The sequence below is a fragment of the Juglans microcarpa x Juglans regia genome, chromosome 8S, assembly GCF_004785595.1.
Source record: "Juglans microcarpa x Juglans regia isolate MS1-56 chromosome 8S, Jm3101_v1.0, whole genome shotgun sequence".
Classification (NCBI taxonomy): Eukaryota; Viridiplantae; Streptophyta; class Magnoliopsida; order Fagales; family Juglandaceae; genus Juglans; species Juglans microcarpa x Juglans regia.
Window position 1 is genome coordinate 4819338 of NC_054609.1, and position 22276 is coordinate 4841613.

Consider the following 22276-nt stretch of genomic DNA (forward strand, 5'->3'; position numbering starts at 1 on the left):
TTAAAACAACTTGTAAGTTAGCCAAGCAAGCATCATATGATTTTTCAAAGAATGAAAAATCATCTATAAATACTTCTACAATATCCTCAATTAAATCACTAAAGATGCTTAGCATGCATCTTTGAAAAGTAGTCGGGGCATTACATAACCCAAATAACATTCTTTCGAAAGCAAAAGTGCCAACGGGGCAAGTAAATGTGGTTTTTTCTTGGTCTTCAGGGGCTATCTCTATTTGATAGTATCCAAAAAAATCCATCTAAAAAGCAGTAGTACTCATGCCTAACCACTTTTTCTAAAATCTGGTCAAGGAAAGGTAAGGGAAAATGGTCTTTCCTAGATGCTCATTGAGTTTCCTATAGTCTACACACATTCTCCAGCCTGTGGTCACCCTAGTAGGCACTAACTCCCCCTTGTTATTTTCTATCACTGTCACCCCAGATGTTTTTAGAACTACTTGGATTAGACTAACACATTTGCTGTCTGCAATGGGATATATGATGTCTATGTCTAAAAGTTTCAAAACCTCAGCTTTTACTATTTTCTTCATTGTAGGATTTAATCTCATTTGCATCTCCCTAGAAGGTATTGAGTCTTCTTCTAAGTATATCCTATGAGTGCAAGTAAGAGGGCTTATACATTTTATGTCAGCAATGGACCAACCAATGGCTGCATTATGTTGTTTCAGCATGGTCAGTAACTTACTCTCTTGGTCAGGAGTTAATTGAGAAGAAATTACTACTGGAAATGAATTTTCTAGACCCAGGTCAGCATATTTCAATTTTGAAGGCAGGGACTTTAATTCTAGCACTGAGATCTTTTTTGTGGAAGGCTTTAATGCTGCTGGAAGTGCTAGTAATGGCTCAAATTTGAGCTTCCACTGCACCTCAGTAGAATTTCCTGCAGCACACATAGATGACATAATGTTAGTAGGTTCAACAAAATCAATGGAGTTCTCTAATTCCTCCCATTGTTCATTACAATCATAATTCAACAGAGAATTTTCAGAAAGAAGAGACTCCAGTGCATTGACTTCTTGAAGATCCTCGAGTTCTTAAGGTTGCCCGCACAAATTGAAAATGTTCAATTCTAAAGTCATATTCCCAAAACTTAATTTTAAAACACCACTCCTACAATTAATTATAGCATTGGAAGTTGCTAAAAATGGTCTCCCTAAAATCACAGGGGCTGAAGAATTTGAATGGACAGTTACTTGCATGTCCAGTACCACAAAATCTACTGAATAATAGAATTTATTTACTTGGACCAAGACATCCTCAACAATACCCTTGGGTATTTTGATGGATCTGTCAGCAAGCTGTAAAATAATAGAAGTGGTCTTTAATTCCCCCAAACCCAGCTGTTCATACACACTAAAAGGCAGTAAATTAACCCCTGTACCCAAGTCAAGTAAAGCTTGGCCAATTTTTGAATTTCCAATGACACAAGAAATAGTTGGTGAACCAGGGTCATTATACTTGGGTGGTGTGTGATTTTGAATTATTGCACTAACTTGCTCAGTGAGAAAGGCCTTTTTTTGCACATTTAACTTCCGTTTTACAGTGCATAAATCCTTTAGAAATTTAGCATAAGCAGGAATTTGCTTTATAGCATCAAGAAGAAGAATATTAATCTCGACATGTCTAAAAATTTCCAGAATTTCAGCATGTTGTTTTTCTTTATGCAGAGAAAGTAATCTATGTGGGAATAGGGCAGGTGTGGGGCATGTATTTGTTTCAGATTCTAGCATGCTTGGCTCATCTTTATCTTGGGGAGGGTTAGAATTTTTACCTGAGCTGGTTGCACCATGTGCAGGAATATCCACAACCTTACCACTCCTTAGAGTTGTGATGGCCTTGACAGATTTGACATTGGCACTTTCAGCATTACTCTGAATTTGTTGATTCTGTCCTTGAGGGTTGGGTTGAGGTTGAGCAGGAAATTTTCCCTTTTCCTGAGCACTCAGAGAGGTGGTCACTCTTGTGAGTGTTCCTCTGATGTCATTTATTGCTTGTGAATTCTGATTGTTTATTATATTTTGACTTTGCATGAACTACTGGAGGCTCACAGACAGTTGTTGTATGGTCTCTTCCAGGTTCTTCTTTTGCACTGGAGGTGTGTGATTCGCATACTGTGAAGGTCCTGAGGCTGTTGGTGCTGAATAGGAAGCATATTGAGCAGGTCCTGGGGCTGCTGGTTGCTCATTTCTCCAACCAAAATTGGGATGGTTTCTCCAACCTGAATTATAGGTGTTAGAATATGGTCCAGAAAAAATTTTAGAGATCATATTCACAGCATTAGATTGGTCAAGTAAAACTTCTTTAAAAGCATGAATGGTTGGGCATGCACTAGTTACATGTCCTGGATCTTCACAAATGCTACATTTTTCAAAAGTAGATAGTAAGACTTGCAACTCATTGACTTTCTTAAGCTCTATAGAATCTACCTTCTTAGAGAGTAGTGCAAGTCTAGCATGTAAATTATCAGATTCTTTCAAATGATACTTTCCACTCCCACTTAAAAATTTTTGATTTTCAGATCTGTCATATACTTCAAAAACATCCCAAGACTGAGCATTTTCAGACAAATAGTCAAAATACTCAAATGCTTCAAGGGTTCTTTGTTAAAAAAATTCACCATTGCACATGGTTTCCACAAATTATCTCATTTTTTGTTGTAAACCCTCATAAAAAAAAAAAAACTTATAACCCTCCAATTCTCATATCCATGATGAGGACATACATTTAATAAGTCTTTAAAATGTTCCCAGCAGTGGTAAAATATTTCTACATCCTTTTGACCAAATTCATTATTTATCTTTTTAAGGCATTGGTCCTATGCATAGGAAAATGTTTTTTAAAAAAAACAGTTTGCATCTCCTGTCAAGTCCCAATAAACCTTGGCCTTACGGAGTTTAACCAGGTTTTAGCCTTGTCCTTTAGAGAAAATGGAAACAATTTTAACCTAATGACTTCCTGAGTGCATGTTCTATCCATGAAAGTTGAGCAAACTTCTTCAAACTCTTTGATGTGCAAATAAGGGTTTTTTGATTCCATGCCATGAAAATGTGGTAGAAATGGAATCATCCTGGGTTTGAAGTTAAAATTATTTGCATTCAAAGGTTGAATGATACAAGAAGGTGGGATAGTTCTAACAGGCTGAAAATATTCTCTAAGTGTCCTGTTAGGATTTACCATTTTCCTATCATTTTGATCATTTTCAGCTATGTTGCTATGAATGTCAAATGATGATTCAAATGCTGAATTATGAGAAACAGATGAACCCGAAGATAAGGTTGATGGTTCAGTCCTAGCAAGTCTACATGTGCTATCTCTAGCCCAACTAGTCATGCAAATTCAACAAAATAAAATGAAATGAAAGATAAAGTAGAATAAAAATAAATAAATGGAATGAGAGGAAAATATATCACCCAAGCTGTGAAGAGGTTCCTAACTCCACAAACACCCTCTTAGCAATAAGATAATATTCTGAAAACACCAGTTGTCCCCGTCAACGGTGCCAAAAACTTGATGGCTTCCAAACTATTACTCCCAAGTGCAGAAGTGAACTAGTTGTAATACAAGGTAGCACCCAAGGTCATCTACACATGGACAAGAGGAGTTCCAGCCAATTAATAGTATGAAATTGCAAAGATTCAGATTTGATAAGAGTGTGGATGATATGTCACTTGGAAACAGATTTTGTATGAAAATAAGTAAACAAATCAGGAAATGTTATATTCACAAAGGAGGATATGTTGCTATTGACATGTATGGTTGATTTTCTAGAGTGCCTTGGTTTTGAATATTTTTTGGAAAGGAAATAGACTAAATTAGAATAATTCAAATTTTAATAAAATAAACTATTCGACTTATGACAACCAATTGAAATTTAAACTTCACCCTAATGTAAAAGAAAATTAAAAGGACAATAAAGTAATTTGAGATTTTGTAAAAATAGTCTGTCTATCACCTGGTTTGCGATTTTAGACTTTCTTTCAATTCCACATATCACCAAGATTTATGGGTACTACTCTCCTCTTATTAATCCAAACAAGGTATTAACAAAATACAATTTGAAGAACATAAACTCAGAGATCATGTACCAAGGCTTTAAAAGGATCTATCACTAATCATCAACCAATTTTTTACTTTAACACTTGGCTGAGAGACACCTCGATTGATTCAAGGTTCTGTTGTGCCTAGTGTCAACAATATAACAGGAATAAGAACGAGAGGATCCAACAGAAACCCATTCTCAGATACTTGATTTCGGATATAGTGAAATATATAAATCAATATCTATAGAAATCCAACAATCATAAGGAGCAAAGGAAAGTTTTATCACAACCCAGGCTACAGATTTAGCCTAAATTAACCATCATCAACATCAAATCTTACCAAAATGAAAACCCTAATATTTCTCGAAGACCTCTGGAATGTAAAAATAAAAAATGAAATTGTAAGCTAACTGACTCCCCTTCTCTGACATTTTTCCCTTCTTTTGTACCCATTTCCAGCTACTATTTCTCTCTCTTGGCCACGGAATCTCCCTTCTCCATTACTCCCGTAATTGTTTTGTTTTTCCCTTCTTTCTTTTGTTTTTTTCTTTTCTTTCTTTCTCTTGCTTTTCGTATGCCTCTAGACTCTTCTATTCTTCTCCTATTAGCAGATGTGGGCCTCATCCTTGGTATGAGTAAATCTGATGCAAATGTGGACCTCATCCTAGGTTTTCTATATTATGCATAAAGTAAGTTTTATTGCAAATGTGGACCCCAACCTACAATACACACCATAAGAATTAAAAACTGAGCTCAAGTCTTTTTTTTTTTTTTTTTTTTTTTGTGTAATCAGTCTTTACATGGCATAGTCCAACTGATTATGCATTATTGATTAAATACTCTTTTTGCAAATAAAACTTATTCAATCAAGTGTAATAAGAGTACATAAAATAGCATATTTCCCTTTTATCAGTAATAAATATAACTTTTAAGAGATTGACAAAAGAACCCATAAAATATGTGCACAAGTAATTCCATCTATTGAAAGAGTCTCTGTTTACTTCACCAATGGCTGAAAATGGAGCAGTCTCACCAATTGTCTAGGAAACAAGAGAAATTTCATCTCTAATAAAGCTTGGAGTAGTTTCATTTATTCATTGATTACAAAGTCCAACATAGAGGGCTTGAATAACAAATATATGGTAATGGCTGGTCACCCATATTTGACTAGATCAGAGTCAATACAATTATATATCTTTATTAACAAAGTAAAAAAGTGTATTGCACACATCTCTATCCTATAGAGACTCCCTCGTTTTGTCTCTCTCTTTATAAAGAGGAGTTGTATTACACAGAAACTACATACTCTTATACACAATTTAAAAATATGTGAATTTAATTTTTTATCGTTATATTTCATATTTTAATCCAATATAAAATATGAGGATAAAAAAGTAAAATCATATATTTTTAAGTGATATATAAGGTGGGGGGCTTATGTCTATATTTTTTCTATAAAGAGTTGTGGTCATAGAGAAGATGGAGTCGTAGACACTTTGTACTCTCATCCTATTCAAAATGACATATTAATTAAAATTCTTACTTGCATAAATAATTTTAATTATACAATATATTACGATAAGATGAAAGCATCATGTCATTCGTATTCAAACATAACTTAATAATTTTTTATTTGTATTAATTTGCTAGATAATATATTTATTAGCTATCTACTTAATTCATTTCTATTTTTGTTATTCTTAAAAAACATAAACCAATTGATTACACCTAGGGTTTTCAAAACCCAAGTTGCCGCACGAGACGATCCCGATAAGGGTAAAAAAAATTTTTTTTTATTTGTTTTCATTATTTTTTTATATTTTTAAATAATTTTTTTTAAAAATATTCACAATATCATTAAAAATATTTTTTTAATTACTAAATAAAAAAAAAATTATGGAGACCCAAGTAGCATTTTTCTCTTGTATTACTGCTGACTCATACCTATAATATCATTTGTCCCTTCCGAAATCTTTCTTTACAAAGTGACAACAAAATAAGGCAAAAGATACCTTCAAGGAAGCAGAGCCAGGCCATGACCGAATTACTTTAATATATATATATATATATATATATTATATAAAGGCAGATTGAGATCAGGTACACAAACAAAGACGGGGTGGGGTATGCAATGAAGGAAGGAGTGGAAAAATAAAAATTTCCGAGAGCATGTTTCATACAAAATACAAGGTAAGATTGGAAGTTGGAACCAGTCAAAGTCAATCTTCCACCAAACATTTGCACCATCGAACGAACCACTGCATATAATTAAAGAATTAAAGTCTTTTATATTTTGAAAATATAAAATAAAGAAGTAGTTTAATTATCTATTATATCCTTAATACTTACCTTTTTATGTGTGGAATAGACTTATTTTTAACGAGTGGCTTGAATATGTGTAATATTTAATTAATGAGATAAAGTTCATAGAGTCAATATTTGTGCTCAGAATCTCTACTTTAATACTACTTGAAAGTTTAAACAGAAATTGAGGTAGGGTTTTCATTGCAAGATAATTCATATATCATTTTGGCATATAGATTAGGGTCTATTTGGAAATATAATTGTTTTCAGATATTCTCAAATTACTTCTCAAACTAATTATTCACAAATTATTTATTATTATTTTATAAACTATTTCAATACTATTCATAGATATTTTGAGATATTTTTAATATCCAAACACAAAATATACACTTAAAGCCCGTTTGGGTACATAACTAATCTTATGTATTCTTAGATATTTTAAAAAATTTTCTTTTCAAACATTACTCAAATATAAAACACTTCTAAATTTCAAACTTTCAATTTTTTCATCTAATTATTATAATTTTATTAAACTTTCAAACAAAACACAAAAAATAATATAATTTTTTATATTTTAAAATAAAAATAATATTTAAAGAATTTTAAATTTTATAATTTCATAATTTAATTTTTTTAATTCTAATAAAATGTATTAATTTAAATTATTTTATCATTATTCATAACATATTTCACACCCTCCACGGATATTTTGAGATATAGGATCAAACATCTTATAATATTATAGTTTTGTTATGTACAAATAAATTTACGTATCATCAATCTATGTATTATTGTTATTATCTTTATATTTTAAATTTAAATTAATAATATTTTTAATAAAATTTACTTTCTGATTAATCATATTTAATAATATTATATTTTCATATTAAACGTAAAATCGCTTAAAATTAATTTTTTTCATAATATTATTCGTAACATTTTAAATCTGTGATATCAGAACGTACACCTACGACCTTAGTTGTCTCTATCTTGTACCTACTGCAAATCAAAGGACCATTCACTGCGATTCTGACCGCCTCAGGGTGGGGTTTTCGAAATGGATAAAATTCACATCGCTCCCACCGTTCGCTTTTTTTTTTTTTTTTTTTTTTTTTTTTTTTTTTTTTACTTCACAATTAAAGAAATAATTTTTAAAGATATTGTAATTTTTTAAAAAATATATTTAAAAATATTTAAAAAATTTATATAAAAAATTAAAAACACCAAAATAATTAGCGGTACCTCCAAGAAAGCTATCAGCAGTAATTATATTGCCTTATTTTTCTGTAGTCTTTTAACAAAAATAATATTCGCACTATTGATTTTTACTACTAGGTGTTATTGTTGGATTTTTTTATTTTTTTTATTTTTTTATTTAGTAATTAAGAAAATATTTTTTTTAATATATTTAATTTTTTATTTTTTTTAAATATATTTAAAAATAATATAAAATAAAATAAAATAAAAAAGATAAATTATGCCTGGGGCGGTGGCTGGAGTGCCACCCATACTCAAATTTTCCCGTGGTTATATGTCGCATGGCTTCGAGGATGCCCTCACGGCGGTAAACAAGTGGTAAGATTTTTCATTTCGAATACTCAGTACTCACTACTCACTCCTTCAAACCAATCAAATTCGAACCCCACATGTTTGACAAATTGTCCCTTACGAGCACGTCAGGGTAGGGTGCTGTGATAATTTCTTGCACCAGTGGGCACCTTTGCAGCTTTGCTTTATTGTGGAGTATGTAAATGATGGGTGCTCTGAAGAATATGAACAACTGCAGTCAACATGTTTTACTTTATCTTTAGCTATATAAACCCAGGCCAGAGAAGGATATTTAACCAAAAGGTACTTGGGGAGGTTGAAGACTCTCACTTTCCTACAAAAACCGGCATCTTCCCCTTACAGTTCTCATGTCGAATCCTCCCAGAGTTCGACACATCTCAGAATGCTTTATCAAACCAGAATATGCATCGGAAGAATCGAAGCAACCCTTGTACCTGACGCCATGGGATCTTGCCATGCTCTCTGTGAACTACATCCAAAAGGGCCTTTTTTACAACAAGCCTCCCGCATCAGATGACCAAGATCAAGCCTTCGTCAAGACTCTCTTGGACCGGTTGAAGAGCTCCCTCGCCCTCGCCCTTGTCCATTTCTATCCACTATCCGGCCGCCTTGTGACGCAAAAGAATGAAAACCCACCTTCCTGCTTGGTTTTCGTTGACTGCAATAACAGTCCTGGAGCTAAATTTATCCACGCAGCGCTAGACATGAAAATAGCAGACGTCCTTTCACCGATTGATGTCCCATCTGTTGTTCAATCGTTATTTGATCATGACAGAGCGATCAATCATGATGGGCATACAATGGCTCTGCTTTCCATTCAAATGACAGAGCTCAAAGATGGCATTTTTATAGGCTGTTCCATCAACCATTCAATTGCAGATGGAACATCTTATTGGCATTTCTTCAACTCCTGGTCTGAGATCTTTCAGGCAGATGGAAATAATGTTTCCCTTTCGCGTCCACCTATCCATAAACGATGGTTTCCTGATGGATATGGTCCAATCATCAACCTCCCTTTCACACACCCAGATGAGTTCACAAGCAGGTATGAAGCACCCAAACTCAGAGAGAGAATGTTCCATTTCTCATCAGAATCCATAGCCAAACTCAAAGCCAAGGCCAATGCAGAGAACAACACAAACAGAATCTCATCCTTCCAATCCTTGTCGGCACTTGTCTGGAGATGCATAACTCGTGTACGCCGTCTTCCACACGACCAGACAACCCATTGCAGGATGGCCACCAATAACAGAACTAGAATCGATCCACCCTTTTCTCCTGACTACTTTGGGAACTCGATTCATGTGGTGGCAGGAGTAGCCACAGCCGGGGAATTGCTTGAGCAGAGTCTTGGGTGGGCGGCATGGCAGTTGAACCAGGCCGTGGCTAACCACTCTGACAAGATCGTGCGTGGATGGCTCGACGCCTGGCTGCAGTCTCCGACTGTTTATCAACTTAATCGGCTATTTGACCGTTACAGCGTGATGATGGGGAGTTCACCCAGATTCAACATGTACGGGAATGAATTTGGAATGGGGAAAGCATTGGCACTTCGCAGTGGATATGCAAACAAGTTTGATGGGAAAGTTTCAGCATACCCGGGATATGAGGGAGGAGGAAGCGTAGATTTGGAGTTTTGCCTTCCACCAGATTCAATGAGAGCTCTGGAATCTGATGAGGAATTCATGGAGGCTGTCACTCTTTCCAATCGGCTGCACTAATATTTGCAAAGCTTTTCCCTGGATCTGACCTTTCCAAATCTATGGACTGCAAGAAAAGCAAGCAATAGCATGTTTGTAGGGTGCCAAAACAGTGCCATGATTCTTAGGAAATCAACAGTTATGTTTGTTGCACGATTGGTAATATTAACAGTGACATGATGTTAGAGTAATGTTATTCTTAATCTCGTAATATGCATCAATATTTGAAAATTTTTATTTAATTTTTCAATTATCTGTTTATAATTTGGAAAATACTATTTTACCTCCCAAAGTGTACCGCTCTATTGGGAAAATTTTTTTATTTTTTATTTTTTTTTACTTAGTAATTTTAAATATATTGGTGTATTTTTTTATTTTTTAAAAATATTTAAATCTATTAAAAAATGTGAATGAAAAAATAAAAATAAAAACTAAAAAATAACATGCGGTCAAGTGAAGCGGGCTAAAAGGACAATAAATGATGAAAGAACGATGGCTAAAAGGACAATAAATAATAATTTCATACGTGTTTTGAGTGAATAATATATAGCAGGTACTGATCTACCATGCTAAAAATTAAAGAACCACTCTTATAAAACCTAGACTCTCAATTTATTCGTCATTAGTACAGAACAAATAGTCTGAACTGCGAGCATTAGTAGTGAATTAGGCATAGTTAAAATTTAGCCAACATTTGGCTAGCTTGTTGAAAATGCATCCACATCAAACTCAATCTATCTACTGTAATTTTAACTTTCATTTAGTAGCCAACCCACCTCTTGGGCACTTAGAACATTAGTAGTGGGCTCAATAAACTTTAACTAAAATTTGATTAAGAAATTCACTTTTATAAATTTAACTAGTCATTTTTCAAAACTATCAAATAACAGCTCAACAAATTTTTTACTATTCTATTAAAATATTGATTTTGAACTGTTTATTTATTTTTATTCTAATTGTAATTTATTCTTGTAAATTTTTTTATTTTAATTCTAGTGGATATTCTTTATTTATTTTACTTATAAATTTTTGTTACTTGGAAAACTAATAAGAATTTTACCTCTGGTGTATATTCTATTGTATTCGTTGAGCTAGTAAGTGTTGCAAAATTAAGAATCGTAGTTAAGATTTTAATATATATATATATATATATATATAGAAAATTTATCTTGAAAGTTTATATTTAAAAAGTCATCACGGTAGCCTAGGGGAGAAGCAAGCAGCGAAAAATAATGCATTTCTATTTGCGCAGGAGAGAAGCAAGCAGCAGAAACAAATGGATTGAATTCATTTGAGTTCTTACACAACTTAAGTTAAAGTGAATAAAATTATTGAGAAAATGTTATATTTTATAGTGGAAGAATATAACCGTTAGCGAAATATAGTCGTTAAAAATATATCTGTTAAAAAAATATGACTGTTGTAAAAAAGAGACCGTTAAAAAATTATATCTGTTGGAATAATATGAACGTTAGGTAATTAATGTGTAATTTTTTAGTAACGAATAAATATTTCAAATATCATTAGAATTAAAATAAATGAAAAGATCAAAATCAATATTTTAATAGAATAGTGATAGATTTAGAGAATTTTTTTATTTGACGTTGTTGAAAAATGATTAGTTAAATTATAAAAAATGAATTTTCTAATCAAATTTTGGCTAAAGAATGACTAAATTACTACTAATATTCTAATATGATGGAAGATTTCTCTGCAAAAAATGTTGCTAAAGGGTGTAGCAAAGGTGTATACAGATAGAAGTTCCATTCCTGAGGAGGCCAAAGAAGGTATACTAACTTTAAAGAAAGATGGGTGTCCATTACTGAGATGGACATAACGAAGACATGCATTTTGTCTTCATTATGCCCTCTTTTTCAGCCGATAAATGAGAATTGATTAGTCTTTGGGGAAAAAAGAGAGTTGCAACTATACACAACCCTTGTCCTATAGCCATTCAAGCACTTGTGTCGCCAACGACATTTTTAAATTTTTCAGGAGTAGTATTATATGTACTTGCAATTTTACGTGTAAATTTTATTTTATTATTTTTTTTTTGTAAATTCAAATTTTGAATTTTAAATTTTATAATTTTCAGCATATCAATAACTGATATGTAGATAAATAAATTTTTTATAAGTTTTTCTTAAGTACCGTTTGTAGTTTTCATTCTTCAGATGTGTTCTATTCATTTGACTATTTGATAAGATATCCCATGATCTATCTAGTTTCATTTTTCTCATGGTAATTGATGGAAAATCATTAGATATTGTTTAAGTATGTATTTAAATACTTTCATTTTATTTAAAATGTCATGTCACTAAAAGTGCTTATGTAAGTATTAATTTTATTTGCATGATATATTGTATCTGAAACAGAGTATTCGATTTATATATGCTCTACCAAAGACTTTAAAGCTAAAAACAATCTTGATTTGCGCTCAACTTATTTAGCTCAATATGGTGATAATTTTCAATTATTTTCTCATTTTTTTTATTTTAATATTAAATAGATTTTTATTTTAATAATGAGAACAAACGAGTTTATTATAAAAGAGAAAGTGATAGATCATGTATAAATAGGAAGTTAGCAACTCCTTTGTTTTTTTTTTTTTTAAGAGAAATGTTATATTTCACGGCCACTATTTGCTCTCATATTCTATATTTACAGTTTTTTTTATAAGGTGTGAGGATATTTTTTATAAAGTGTAAGGTATGGGATAATAAATAGTGACTAATGAAAAAAATTATTTATTTTTTTATTTATAGAAATCTACCCTAACTGACAAGAAGAGAGAACTTTTTCTGGGCCAACCTTTAGTGAGTTCTTGGCCCACTTACCATTTCTGAAGAAATGAAAGAAGGTCATTGATCTATTATTGGACAATCCAATAAGATCTATTAAGCCCATTTGAGTATAGGTTGATAATAAATTATGAAGCTCCCCCATTCAAGCGTGTAATGGGCGATCCAACTCCCTCTATAGAAAAATATTAATTGTATTTAAAAATTTTACTTTTTCACGTGTTAGTTATTGATATATTAAAAGTTATAAAATTTAAAATTTGAATTTTAAAAAAAAACTAATAAAATGAATCTTGTACGTAAAATTGTAAACACATGTAACACTATTCTTCTTCTAAATTTAGGTTTTAATCATTAGCAAGAGAAAATTCAAATTAAGTTAAAAATAAATATAAAATTAATAATTTTCTCAATTTAATTTAACATTGATGGTTGACGATTAATGATGATAGTAGTTAAATTTCTTAGAAGTACCCTATGAGAAAAGAAGTGATAATTTTAAATGCGTTTTCACTAAATTATTTAATGATACATTTATTAGGTTTTACAATATGATAACCATTCCATACTGAGAATATAATTTTTTTTTTTAAATCAGAACATTGCTTATAGCTTTATTCAACTGATTCAATGTAATGTTCATTACAATGTTTCTCTTTCATCACCGAGCTTAGGATTTATCTAGGAAAATCCTCAATCCAAACTCTTTCTTCCAACACATTTGTTGAGTTTGGCTTGATTTCCTATTGTAAATGCCATTCTTGAGACTTGGCTTGACTATTGCTTGACCTTGGCTCAATTGTGGCTCGACCCTGACTCAAGCAACCTTAGTTCGACACTTTGGTCGACAGTCCACTCAAGTGAAGCTTCAAACAGAGAGTTCGTTGGATACTCATTTGACAGTCCGCTTGAGCGGGAGGCCAACCCGTGAGTTTACTTGACATTCGCTCGAGAGTCCGCTTGAGTGGGATGCCAACCCTAACATTCGCTCGACACTCGCTCAAGCGAATGTTCGAAAGTTAGTGTCCACCGTTTCAGTATAAATAGAAAACGACGTTTGTTTTTTTAGAATTTACTTCATTTTTTAGGTAGAAGCATTTGAGAGAGAGAGAGAAATTCTTTGTAAATAATTTTTGTGATTAAATCTCTTGTACTCCATTTTTGTTGATAGTGAATTTATTAAGACCGAACCCGCCAATAGACGTAGGCTCACATTGAGTCGAATTACTTAAATCTTGATGTTTTGTGTGTGATTGTCATTATTTTTCTTTTATTTATTTCTGCTGCGATACTTTAAATTTAGCATTTGATAACCGGTTTATTCTAACAATATTTATAGCTAACTTAGCAAGATTATGAGCTATAGAATTTCTCTCTCTAAATGTGAATTGGAATTTCCAGCTTTGTCTTTTCACCGAACATCCTTCTCATATCTTCAATCAGTACACCATAGTCAACCGCAGCATCAAAGTTAGCTTTTGCATATATGCCTCTTGGTTTCAACCATCTAACCTATTACCTCACTATAGCATTTTGTTGATGATCATCTTGCACTGACACTGAGCTGATTGGTAGTCTAGTAAGCTTTGGTTTGCAGATCTATACAGCTGTCTAGGATTCTCAAATTTATTCTCATAAATTAGATATTTCTTCTTAGCCATAACCTCTTCATGATTCAGGCCACCAGTTTAAGATCTTCAAGTTTTAGCTTTCAATTAACTTTTTCCACATATCCATAAGGTTTATCTCAACACTTGATAATTTCTGAACTTGATAGATAAGTTTAGAAATTTGCAATAATTTTTGCCTATTGCTGGTTAACTCAAAAGTGAAAAATTAATTTCGTTAAAAATGTAGCGAACTAAAAATTGCCGAAAATGTACAAATGCATCGATTATATAGAATTTTTGTGACGATTTTGAATGCTGGAAAAACTCTGATTTCTTGTAGTGTATCTGCTTCAATCCAAACATCTATTGCAGCAAGACAACTCCAAAGCACATGGACAATGGTCTTTTCTTCTCTTTTATAGATTGGGCATAAACTTGTGCTTATAATCCTCTTCTTAGACTGCGTTTAGATATTTGAGTTGAGCTTAGTTGAGTTAATTTCTTTATGAATAGTAGTGAGTTAAATAGTGAAAGGAGTTATGTGGAGCTCATCTAAACTGAGTTTAAAATGTGTTTAGATATTAAGATGAGTTTAATACTTTTTATAAAAATTTGAAAAAGGTTGTAGGTCCCACGTATAAGAAAGTTTTGAGTTGAGATGAGTTTAATAATTTGAGAGTTGGATGTTTGAATATTAGACTCAACTTAAAGTTAGATTGAATTCAGCTGAGTTTGAGAATCAAACACAGCCTTAAATAAATTACTTTTAGATGGAAGAATGTTATGAGCTGTCTTTCTTATAAAATGTTGATAGATCCAAGAATCTGTAGATTTCATATGACCTGCCAATCTGATTGTGATTCATAGTAATCTGAAGATTCTCCTTTCATCCTTCTCACTCTAATTATATACGCAAACTATGAGACTCTTCTTCCTTCCTATTAGAAGTAAGACCAGATGTGAACTCCACCATCTTCTTCCTTACTAATTATTGATTAGTATGGCAAAATCTTTTGTACCCCACGTGTCGCGAATTGAGAGGTGAGAAAAGATATTAAAATGAAAAGGTTAAATACTATTTCAATCCCACTAATTTGCTCTTTAAATAGAATAAACTTTAATTTTTATCTTTATATAGTTTCCAAGCTTTTAACTTTGATTAAATTAATCCCTTTATTAACAAATCATTACAAATCCGCGAAAATGTCATTATAAAAGTTATTATAAAAATATTGAGATAGGCATTTTATAAATAAATTATATTATAATTTGAATAATTCTATAAATAAATTTGAAGTGTATAAGTCTTATCATTAAAAAATTATATATCTTTTGTAATAGAATTTAATTAAAAAAATATTTGCGCAAAGTCTTGTTTAATTTAAAATATAATTTTTTTATCTTTATAAAAAGAATAATTGTTGCAATTATAAAAAAATCATAAAAATAAATTTATAAATTAACATAATTTTATATAATATAGAATTTAATTAAAAAAATATTTGCGCAAAGTCTTGTTTAATTTAAAATATAATTTTTTTATCTTTATAAAAAGAATAATTGTTGCAATTATAAAAAAATCATAAAAATAAATTTATAAATTAACATAATTTTATATAATATAGAATTTAATTAAAAAAATATTTGCGCAAAGTCTTGTTTAATTTAAAATATATTTTTTATCTTTATAAAAAGAATAATTGTTGCAATTATAAAAAAATCATAAAAATAAATTTATAAATTAACATAATTTTATATAATATAGAATTTAATTAAAAAAATATTTGCGCAAAGTCTTGTTTAATTTAAAATATATTTTTTATCTTTATAAAAAGACTAATTGTTGCAGTTATAAAAAAATATTATAAAAATAAATTTATAAATTTATAAATTGATATAATTTTATATAATATATTTAATTTAATTTATACTAAAAATAATTTTATAAATTAATAGATTATCAATTTATAAAATTACTGGAAATTTATGGTTTACAAATCATTAACGGTCAAAGTCCAAGTGTTCAGGTAGAAACGTTGAAGGGCTTTAAAAGATAAAACTCTCTTAGGACATGATTATGAAAAAAGTTATTGGCCAAACATCCTCTCCGTTCCGAAGCATCTGACGCCGTCACTCACTTCCTGTCACCTGCCAATAAAAACATGACATCTTCCCTGCGCTGTCCCTCCGACATTTTACCACGTGTCATACCGTTGTGTTAAGGGGAACGCATACACTCGGGGTAGCTTCAGATGCACGCTTCCTTGCATTACAAAACCACTCTCCCCGCCCCCATTGTAACCCTGCTCTGGTTTGGGACCCTTGTATCCAATGGGAGATCCTCACGACGACCCCGGAGCGAAGTCGTTTTCGGCCCCCCCGGGTTGCGGTTTCCACCCTTCCCAGCAACAGCTCCTCTCGTACTACTTGACTAAGAAGAACAACGTCGTCGGTGAGGGTTCCGATGGTTGCGATTTGATTGGAGAGTTGGACCTCTACCACTATGACCCCTTCGAGTTACCGGACGGGGCGTGCTTTTCGTACGGTTATGGCGCCAGTAAGAGGAACTGGTATTGTTACGCGGCTCGAAATGAAAAGGAGAGCGAGGCGGGAAGGAGGAGGACGAAGACTGGGTACTGGAGGAGGAAGTGGGGAAAGGTGAGGGACGTTATGGACCCTAGAAGAGGAGGGAAGGTGTTGTTGGGGACAAGGTCATGCTTCGTGTTTTATCAGAAGAATTCGTCCATGACCGCGGCCAGGATTACTGATTGGGTTATGCATGAGTATGCGCTGCCTGATCATCTCAAGGTACTTTGAGAAACATTACTCATTTCTTTCTGGGTATTAAATTCATTTTTATTTTCCGTGCTTTGGGAGGAGGAATTCGGTACGAATGCGCGAATAGTTTTTGTTTATCTTTCTTCTTGGCTAAGTATGCACTTGAGTTTTGAACTTTTAGGCTTGTTTTGGGAATAACAAAATTCTTCTGAAAAAATGGAATTTGGTTATTGCTTGTTCATTAATAGTTGGTATTTTTTGATTCGAAAAGATCAAGGATGGATAAATTTACGTTTCCATCTATGATTCTGGTCTGGCATGATGAATATGCATGACTCAAGTTTATAATCGAATGTGTATCTCATACTGGTCGATTCTGGAAAGGTCACAAGCGTTGAACTAATTTTTTCTGCAGTTTGCTTCTGGTGTATGATTCTGAGTGTACGATGATTGAGTGCTTGTTTCGATTTCTAGTAATCATGTGTGAAATATCAGATGTTTATTCCATCAGTTTCAGCTCAATAGAAGTGCCTTGTCGAAAGCCCACGTAGTTGTTTGCACGTTGTGACACTCTGTGTATTGGGCCAGACAAAAAAGATGCAAAAATAGTAATTGGTCTGCGTTAAATAAATATCAATTTTTCGTTATTAATCAAAGAAAGCTGTACTTGTATAGTATCAGATACATACCGTTAGTTGATTTATTTACAGGCTATTTGCTTCCGAATTATTCATAAAAAGTAGCGTTCCTGTTAGATGGTTAGCCTGTGGATAGATTGGACAATTAATTAGACATCAATGGGAGAGAAGTGGTTGGCGATCAATGGATTGCGTCCTTTTCCCTTGTTTGGTTCTCTCTCTCTCTCTCTCTCTCTCTCTCTCTCTCTCTCTCTCTCTCTCTCTGCTCACTTCGAATATGAAATCTGCTGAGCCAAGTCATGCATAGAAGTCCCTAAAGCTAGCAAGTACAAAATCTGAACACAAAGATGTTTTTCATGGACGGACCAAGAAGCAGCATTGCTAATTTATTAATTGGCCTATCTGGATACGTCTTCATCAACATATGGTTTCTAACAAGATGTCATGAAGTATTGCTTCTTTTGCCAATCAACTCACCCATGCTTTATGCCAATTGACGAGACAGTTTCTTTCATGTTTGCTATAAAGTGATTCGATTAGTATTCATTCTCATGATAAATTTTAGTGGTTCAGATGATGGTGCTTTTTGCCTTTTTTAGGCCAGGTTTTGAAAAGTTAAGGAGCAGAGGTTTGGTCAGTGTTATTGGGTTTTATCTTATGTTTCTATGAAAACACCTTAACTATTTATCCATCTGCAGGCTTCTTTTGTCCTTTGTCGAGTGTTCTTCAAATCTTGTAGTGGAAATAGCATATTGGATAATGGCTTAAGTTCTTGTGCTGAGGAAGCTGTTTCTGCAGTGCGTCACATTGGCATTCAGCACAATGGATGCCTTACACCTGATATTCTTGAAGTTAAAATGCATGAGGACAATTCTGTTTCTGGTGCCAGCATTCTGCATCAGTCAGGCATGCAGCCTCGGGAGCTGGTAACATTTCAAAACGTCCTCAATACTCTATATAATTTTTACTGCCAGAACACATCTTCAATTTGTGTCATTATATTATCTTTTTATGTACATATTTTCACGTGGGTTTGGTATGTGATGCAGGGTTATATGTTCATCTGCAACACATTGACCTCACGCTCTAACATTATGTTATTTATGATCAGCCATGTTTCTTGCATGTGTCGAAATATTCTTTTACAACCTCTACTTTTTCCTCACACCATTACAAGTTATCGCATCAGCAACAATCTGCAAGTTCGTTCAGAAATAGAAGTAACATGCAGTTTTAAGTTGCTTAAAGTTTTGCCTAAAAACCCAAAATACTATTATTAGCTACTTTTAACATGATGATAGGCCTAACTTTCTGTACCACCATGTACTCTGCTGATGTGGGGGGATGCTTGCAGGAGAAAATCAAAGTTTAGTCAACTGTAGTTTTTTTCCTTTTTCTAATTTTGATGCAGCATTCGAACTTTACTTGCTTTTGGAAAGTTTAATATTTTTCCTCAGTCTGCCTTTGTTTCCTTTGCACATTTTACCCTCAAGATTTTCTAGCGAATCTTACTGTCTAGAGTGAGCAAAACAGATACTTCAATGGGTATCTGAGATGTCTATTAAGTAATGAAAAATTAGCCCCGTTTGGATACATAAATACTTTCAACCCATCTCATCTCATTATTACAACTTTCTTAAATTCTCATACAAAATATAATAAATAATTCAATTTTTTCAAATTCAATAATAATAATAATATTAAAAAATAATATTCTAATAATATTTTATTCAACTCTTCTAAACTCATCTCATCTCATCTCATCTCACTATCCAAACGAGCCCTACTGTAAGTATATATGATATCTATTAAGTTTTTTTTTTTTTGGCATGTGTTGTGCACATTCAGATATAACTACAAGTGTGTTTCTTTTTAAGTTAGTTACATTCCTGTTTGTGCTGTTGCCGGTGTGCAGAAGAGCTCGTCTGTGCTTCCAGGAAGTAGTGCAAAGATTTTTGAAGGTCTGACTGACCAGCAAGCACTTTCCATTTTAGAGGAAGATTACATTGAGTTGGACGATCTTGTGCAGTAACTATTCATCAGAGACTTTGAAGCAGTTGATTATAAAGATATATGAATACTCATTGGAATGCTCTGGCTGTTACTGGAAATTACTGTTTCAGGATTGGATTTAGATACTCAACAACAGATGCGAAGGGATAAATCTTAAACAACCTTATGTGAAATTTTTAAACAATATTGAGATATGTTATGGAAGGATGACTTGGCCTTATAAGGTAGTTATATGTTATTATTTGTTATTCTGTTTCAATCCCATTGAAGTATGAGTAATGCAATATATAGTCCTAGGTGTGCAAGTTCTGCGTACTTTCTTTAAAAAAAACTGGGGTCCATTAAAAAAATAATTTTTTCATGTGGATCTCAGATTTACCCACTTTTTTCAAAAGGATTGCGCATGATTTGCACACCCTAGGATTGCAAATATCATTTCTTTTAAGTATATATTTAGCAATTTTCTTTTGGTCTGGGCTTGCAGATTTGTTCTCATGCCTGATAGAAGGCAATTTATCCCAACAGCACACACAGAGATTATTATGATTGACAATGGTAAATTAAGTTATATGAGTGTCAGCTGCTTCACCTGACTTGATAAAGCTGCAGTTGATGCATTGATGGTAGAGGTTCTTCTTCCTCATTTACATCTATTTTCCACCACCTCTTGATCAGAAGCTTCCTTAGAAAGACCTCTTTTCCTTTGGCCTTCTTCTTTTTCTGTAATGAAACAAAAATTGTTAAAGAGATGGAGCTATCATATATGCTGATTTTCTTATATATGTTGATATAGTGCCAGTGGTGGGGTAGTTAATAATTTGAATTGTGCTATGAAGTGCTAGCTTTCTTGTTTCTTCGGCAGCTTTTCGTGCAGCTGCTTATGATATATAATCATGTGGACATGGTAAATGTGTAATTATCTCATTACTGATTGCATAACTGAATATATGAAGCTTGGAATAACACCAGCTTTTACGATCTGGCTTATTGTTTCTAAGCTGACAAGAGTTAAATGGTAGAATTATGTGATGGTTGAGTGGCACTATCTTTAGTAGGAGAGTGCAATTGGGTATAATATAATCTTTTTGATGCATTGCCTTGGTTTGTATATTATGTTGGTTTTGTCTCTTAGTGCTGTTGATAGAACTTTACTAGGGTTTTAATGATACTATAATAGTAGTTGCAGCACTAATTCTGGATGATATTTTTAATATCTTCAGTTTGCAAAATTGTATTTTATATGAAAGGGATTCCTAAACCTCTTCACTGAGGTTGGTATTTTCGTTTTTGATAGCATATTTTGGAGTTTCTTTGGGTGGTGTTCAAGGGCCCCATTAACCTATTCACACGTAAGAAACGTGTTCATTAAGATTTGGCTTCTCGTATGGTTGAAGTCGTAGTTTGGTGTGTCATTTCCAGGCATCACTTGTTGTGGCCATTTTGGAACCCCGAGGACATTCTTTATTGCAGAAATTCCATTCTGTATCCTAAGTTAGTTCCATTCTTTCAAATTGCAGGTTAGATGATCTTTATTCAACAATTTGATATACAACTATCAATGTTTTTTTTTTTTTCATTTACACCCATTTCGATTGACCCATCAAGCATGATGGAATCTTAAAAAGTTTTAGTGAATTGTCTAAAATTTCCTGGCTTAAATTAAAAAAAAAAAAAATTATGGGTCAAATGGATGGAGGATGTAAATTGAAAGAAATTGTTGATTTTGGATTATTTGGGGAAAGTGGGATTACCATTTTTTATTATTTTGCTGAAAATTGGAGTACCATTTGGGAAAAAATGGGATTAACCATTTCTTTATGTTATGAGAAATGTCATCAAATATCAAACATTTTGGAAGCCATCAAATCATCTAGTTTTGTGCAATTTTTTGTTTTTGTTTTGTTACATTATGCCAGATTGGGACAGATATCTTAGGGAGCCTATTTCCCCACATTATGCTCATTTGAGAGATCAAGACTGCTTTTGTTAAATCATTATTTTGCTATTTGAAGTCAAGACAAAATCTTGAGTGAAACAAGGTTGTGATACCTACAGGAGGTGGTGGAGGTGGTCGGTAGGAGGCACTCTTTTTGACCCTTCCAAAGTTTTTATCATTCCCGTCTCTAATTTCTGGAATGTCAGATTTTGGCTTTGTTTATTTTTATAACCATTCTCATATCATCTTATTTAATCATTACAATTTTTTTAAATTTTTTTACAAAATAAAATAAAAAATTTAAATTTTTCAAATTTCAAAACAAAAAAAATATATATTTTAACAATATTTTATTCAACTTTTAACTTTTATTTTAACTCATCTCATCTCATCTTATCTACAAAAACAAACAAAGTGCAATTTCTTGTTTTGTTTTTATTTTCTGAGCTTTAATGTTTATTTTGTAATTTATCCGAATTTCCCATCTCTTGTTTTTATACTTTAATTTTATTAATTTAATTTTCCCAATAAAAAAGGCACTTGTCATGTGAATGATTATTATCATAGATATACAAAACCCCCACCCTCTTTCCCCATTTGTAGAGGGTCATTCCAATCCATGCAGTCCGGGTCAGGGGTCATGACTTTTGCTTCTTTGGAATAAATTCATACATTCATTCATTCACTCACTCGCTCCGCCACCCAACCTTTGAAAAAAAAAAGAAAAGAAAAGAGGATTTCAAAGATGTTGGGTACCATAATTGGCAGCCACCCCACAATTGTGTTAATTTATAATATCTTATAAAATAAAATTAATTTTATTATAAAATAATTTAACATTTCATATAAAATTATGTTAATTTATCA

The 22276-nt window shown here is 32.5% G+C and overlaps 3 protein-coding genes and 1 non-coding gene across 5 annotated transcripts; 3 read left to right on the forward strand and 1 right to left on the reverse strand.

Moving 5' to 3' along the window:
- Positions 1 to 292: 292 nt before the first annotated feature.
- Positions 293 to 2047, reverse strand: LOC121244143. The gene is made up of 2 exons (XM_041142184.1): positions 1285 to 2047; positions 293 to 897 (listed from the first exon to the last, which is right to left on the reverse strand). Exons 1-2 carry the CDS (start codon positions 2045 to 2047, stop codon positions 293 to 295), a joined length of 1368 nt encoding a protein of 455 aa, XP_040998118.1.
- A 672-nt stretch (positions 2048 to 2719) lies between these two features.
- Positions 2720 to 2826, forward strand: LOC121245139. The gene has a single exon (XR_005936552.1). It is a non-coding gene; the product is annotated as a small nucleolar RNA R71 (small nucleolar RNA).
- A 5400-nt stretch (positions 2827 to 8226) lies between these two features.
- Positions 8227 to 9785, forward strand: LOC121244021 (uncharacterized acetyltransferase At3g50280-like). Its single transcript, XM_041142068.1, has one exon. The coding sequence runs from the start codon at positions 8281 to 8283 to the stop codon at positions 9652 to 9654; it is 1374 nt and encodes a 457-aa protein (XP_040998002.1). The 5' UTR covers positions 8227 to 8280; the 3' UTR covers positions 9655 to 9785.
- Positions 9786 to 16259: 6474 nt separating this feature from the next.
- Positions 16260 to 20237, forward strand: LOC121244935 (NAC domain-containing protein 6-like). Of its 2 annotated transcripts, XM_041143185.1 has the most exons (4): positions 16267 to 16852; positions 18159 to 18386; positions 19376 to 19697; positions 19958 to 20237. In XM_041143185.1, exons 1-3 carry the CDS (start codon positions 16376 to 16378, stop codon positions 19490 to 19492), a joined length of 822 nt encoding a protein of 273 aa, XP_040999119.1. In that variant the 5' UTR covers positions 16267 to 16375; the 3' UTR covers positions 19493 to 19697; positions 19958 to 20237. The 2 variants fall into 2 exon arrangements, with proteins under 2 accessions (XP_040999118.1, XP_040999119.1); XM_041143184.1 differs by lacking the exons at positions 19376 to 19697; positions 19958 to 20237 and adding an exon at positions 18510 to 18797 and having other exon boundaries at positions 16260 to 16852.
- Positions 20238 to 22276: the final 2039 nt, after the last annotated feature.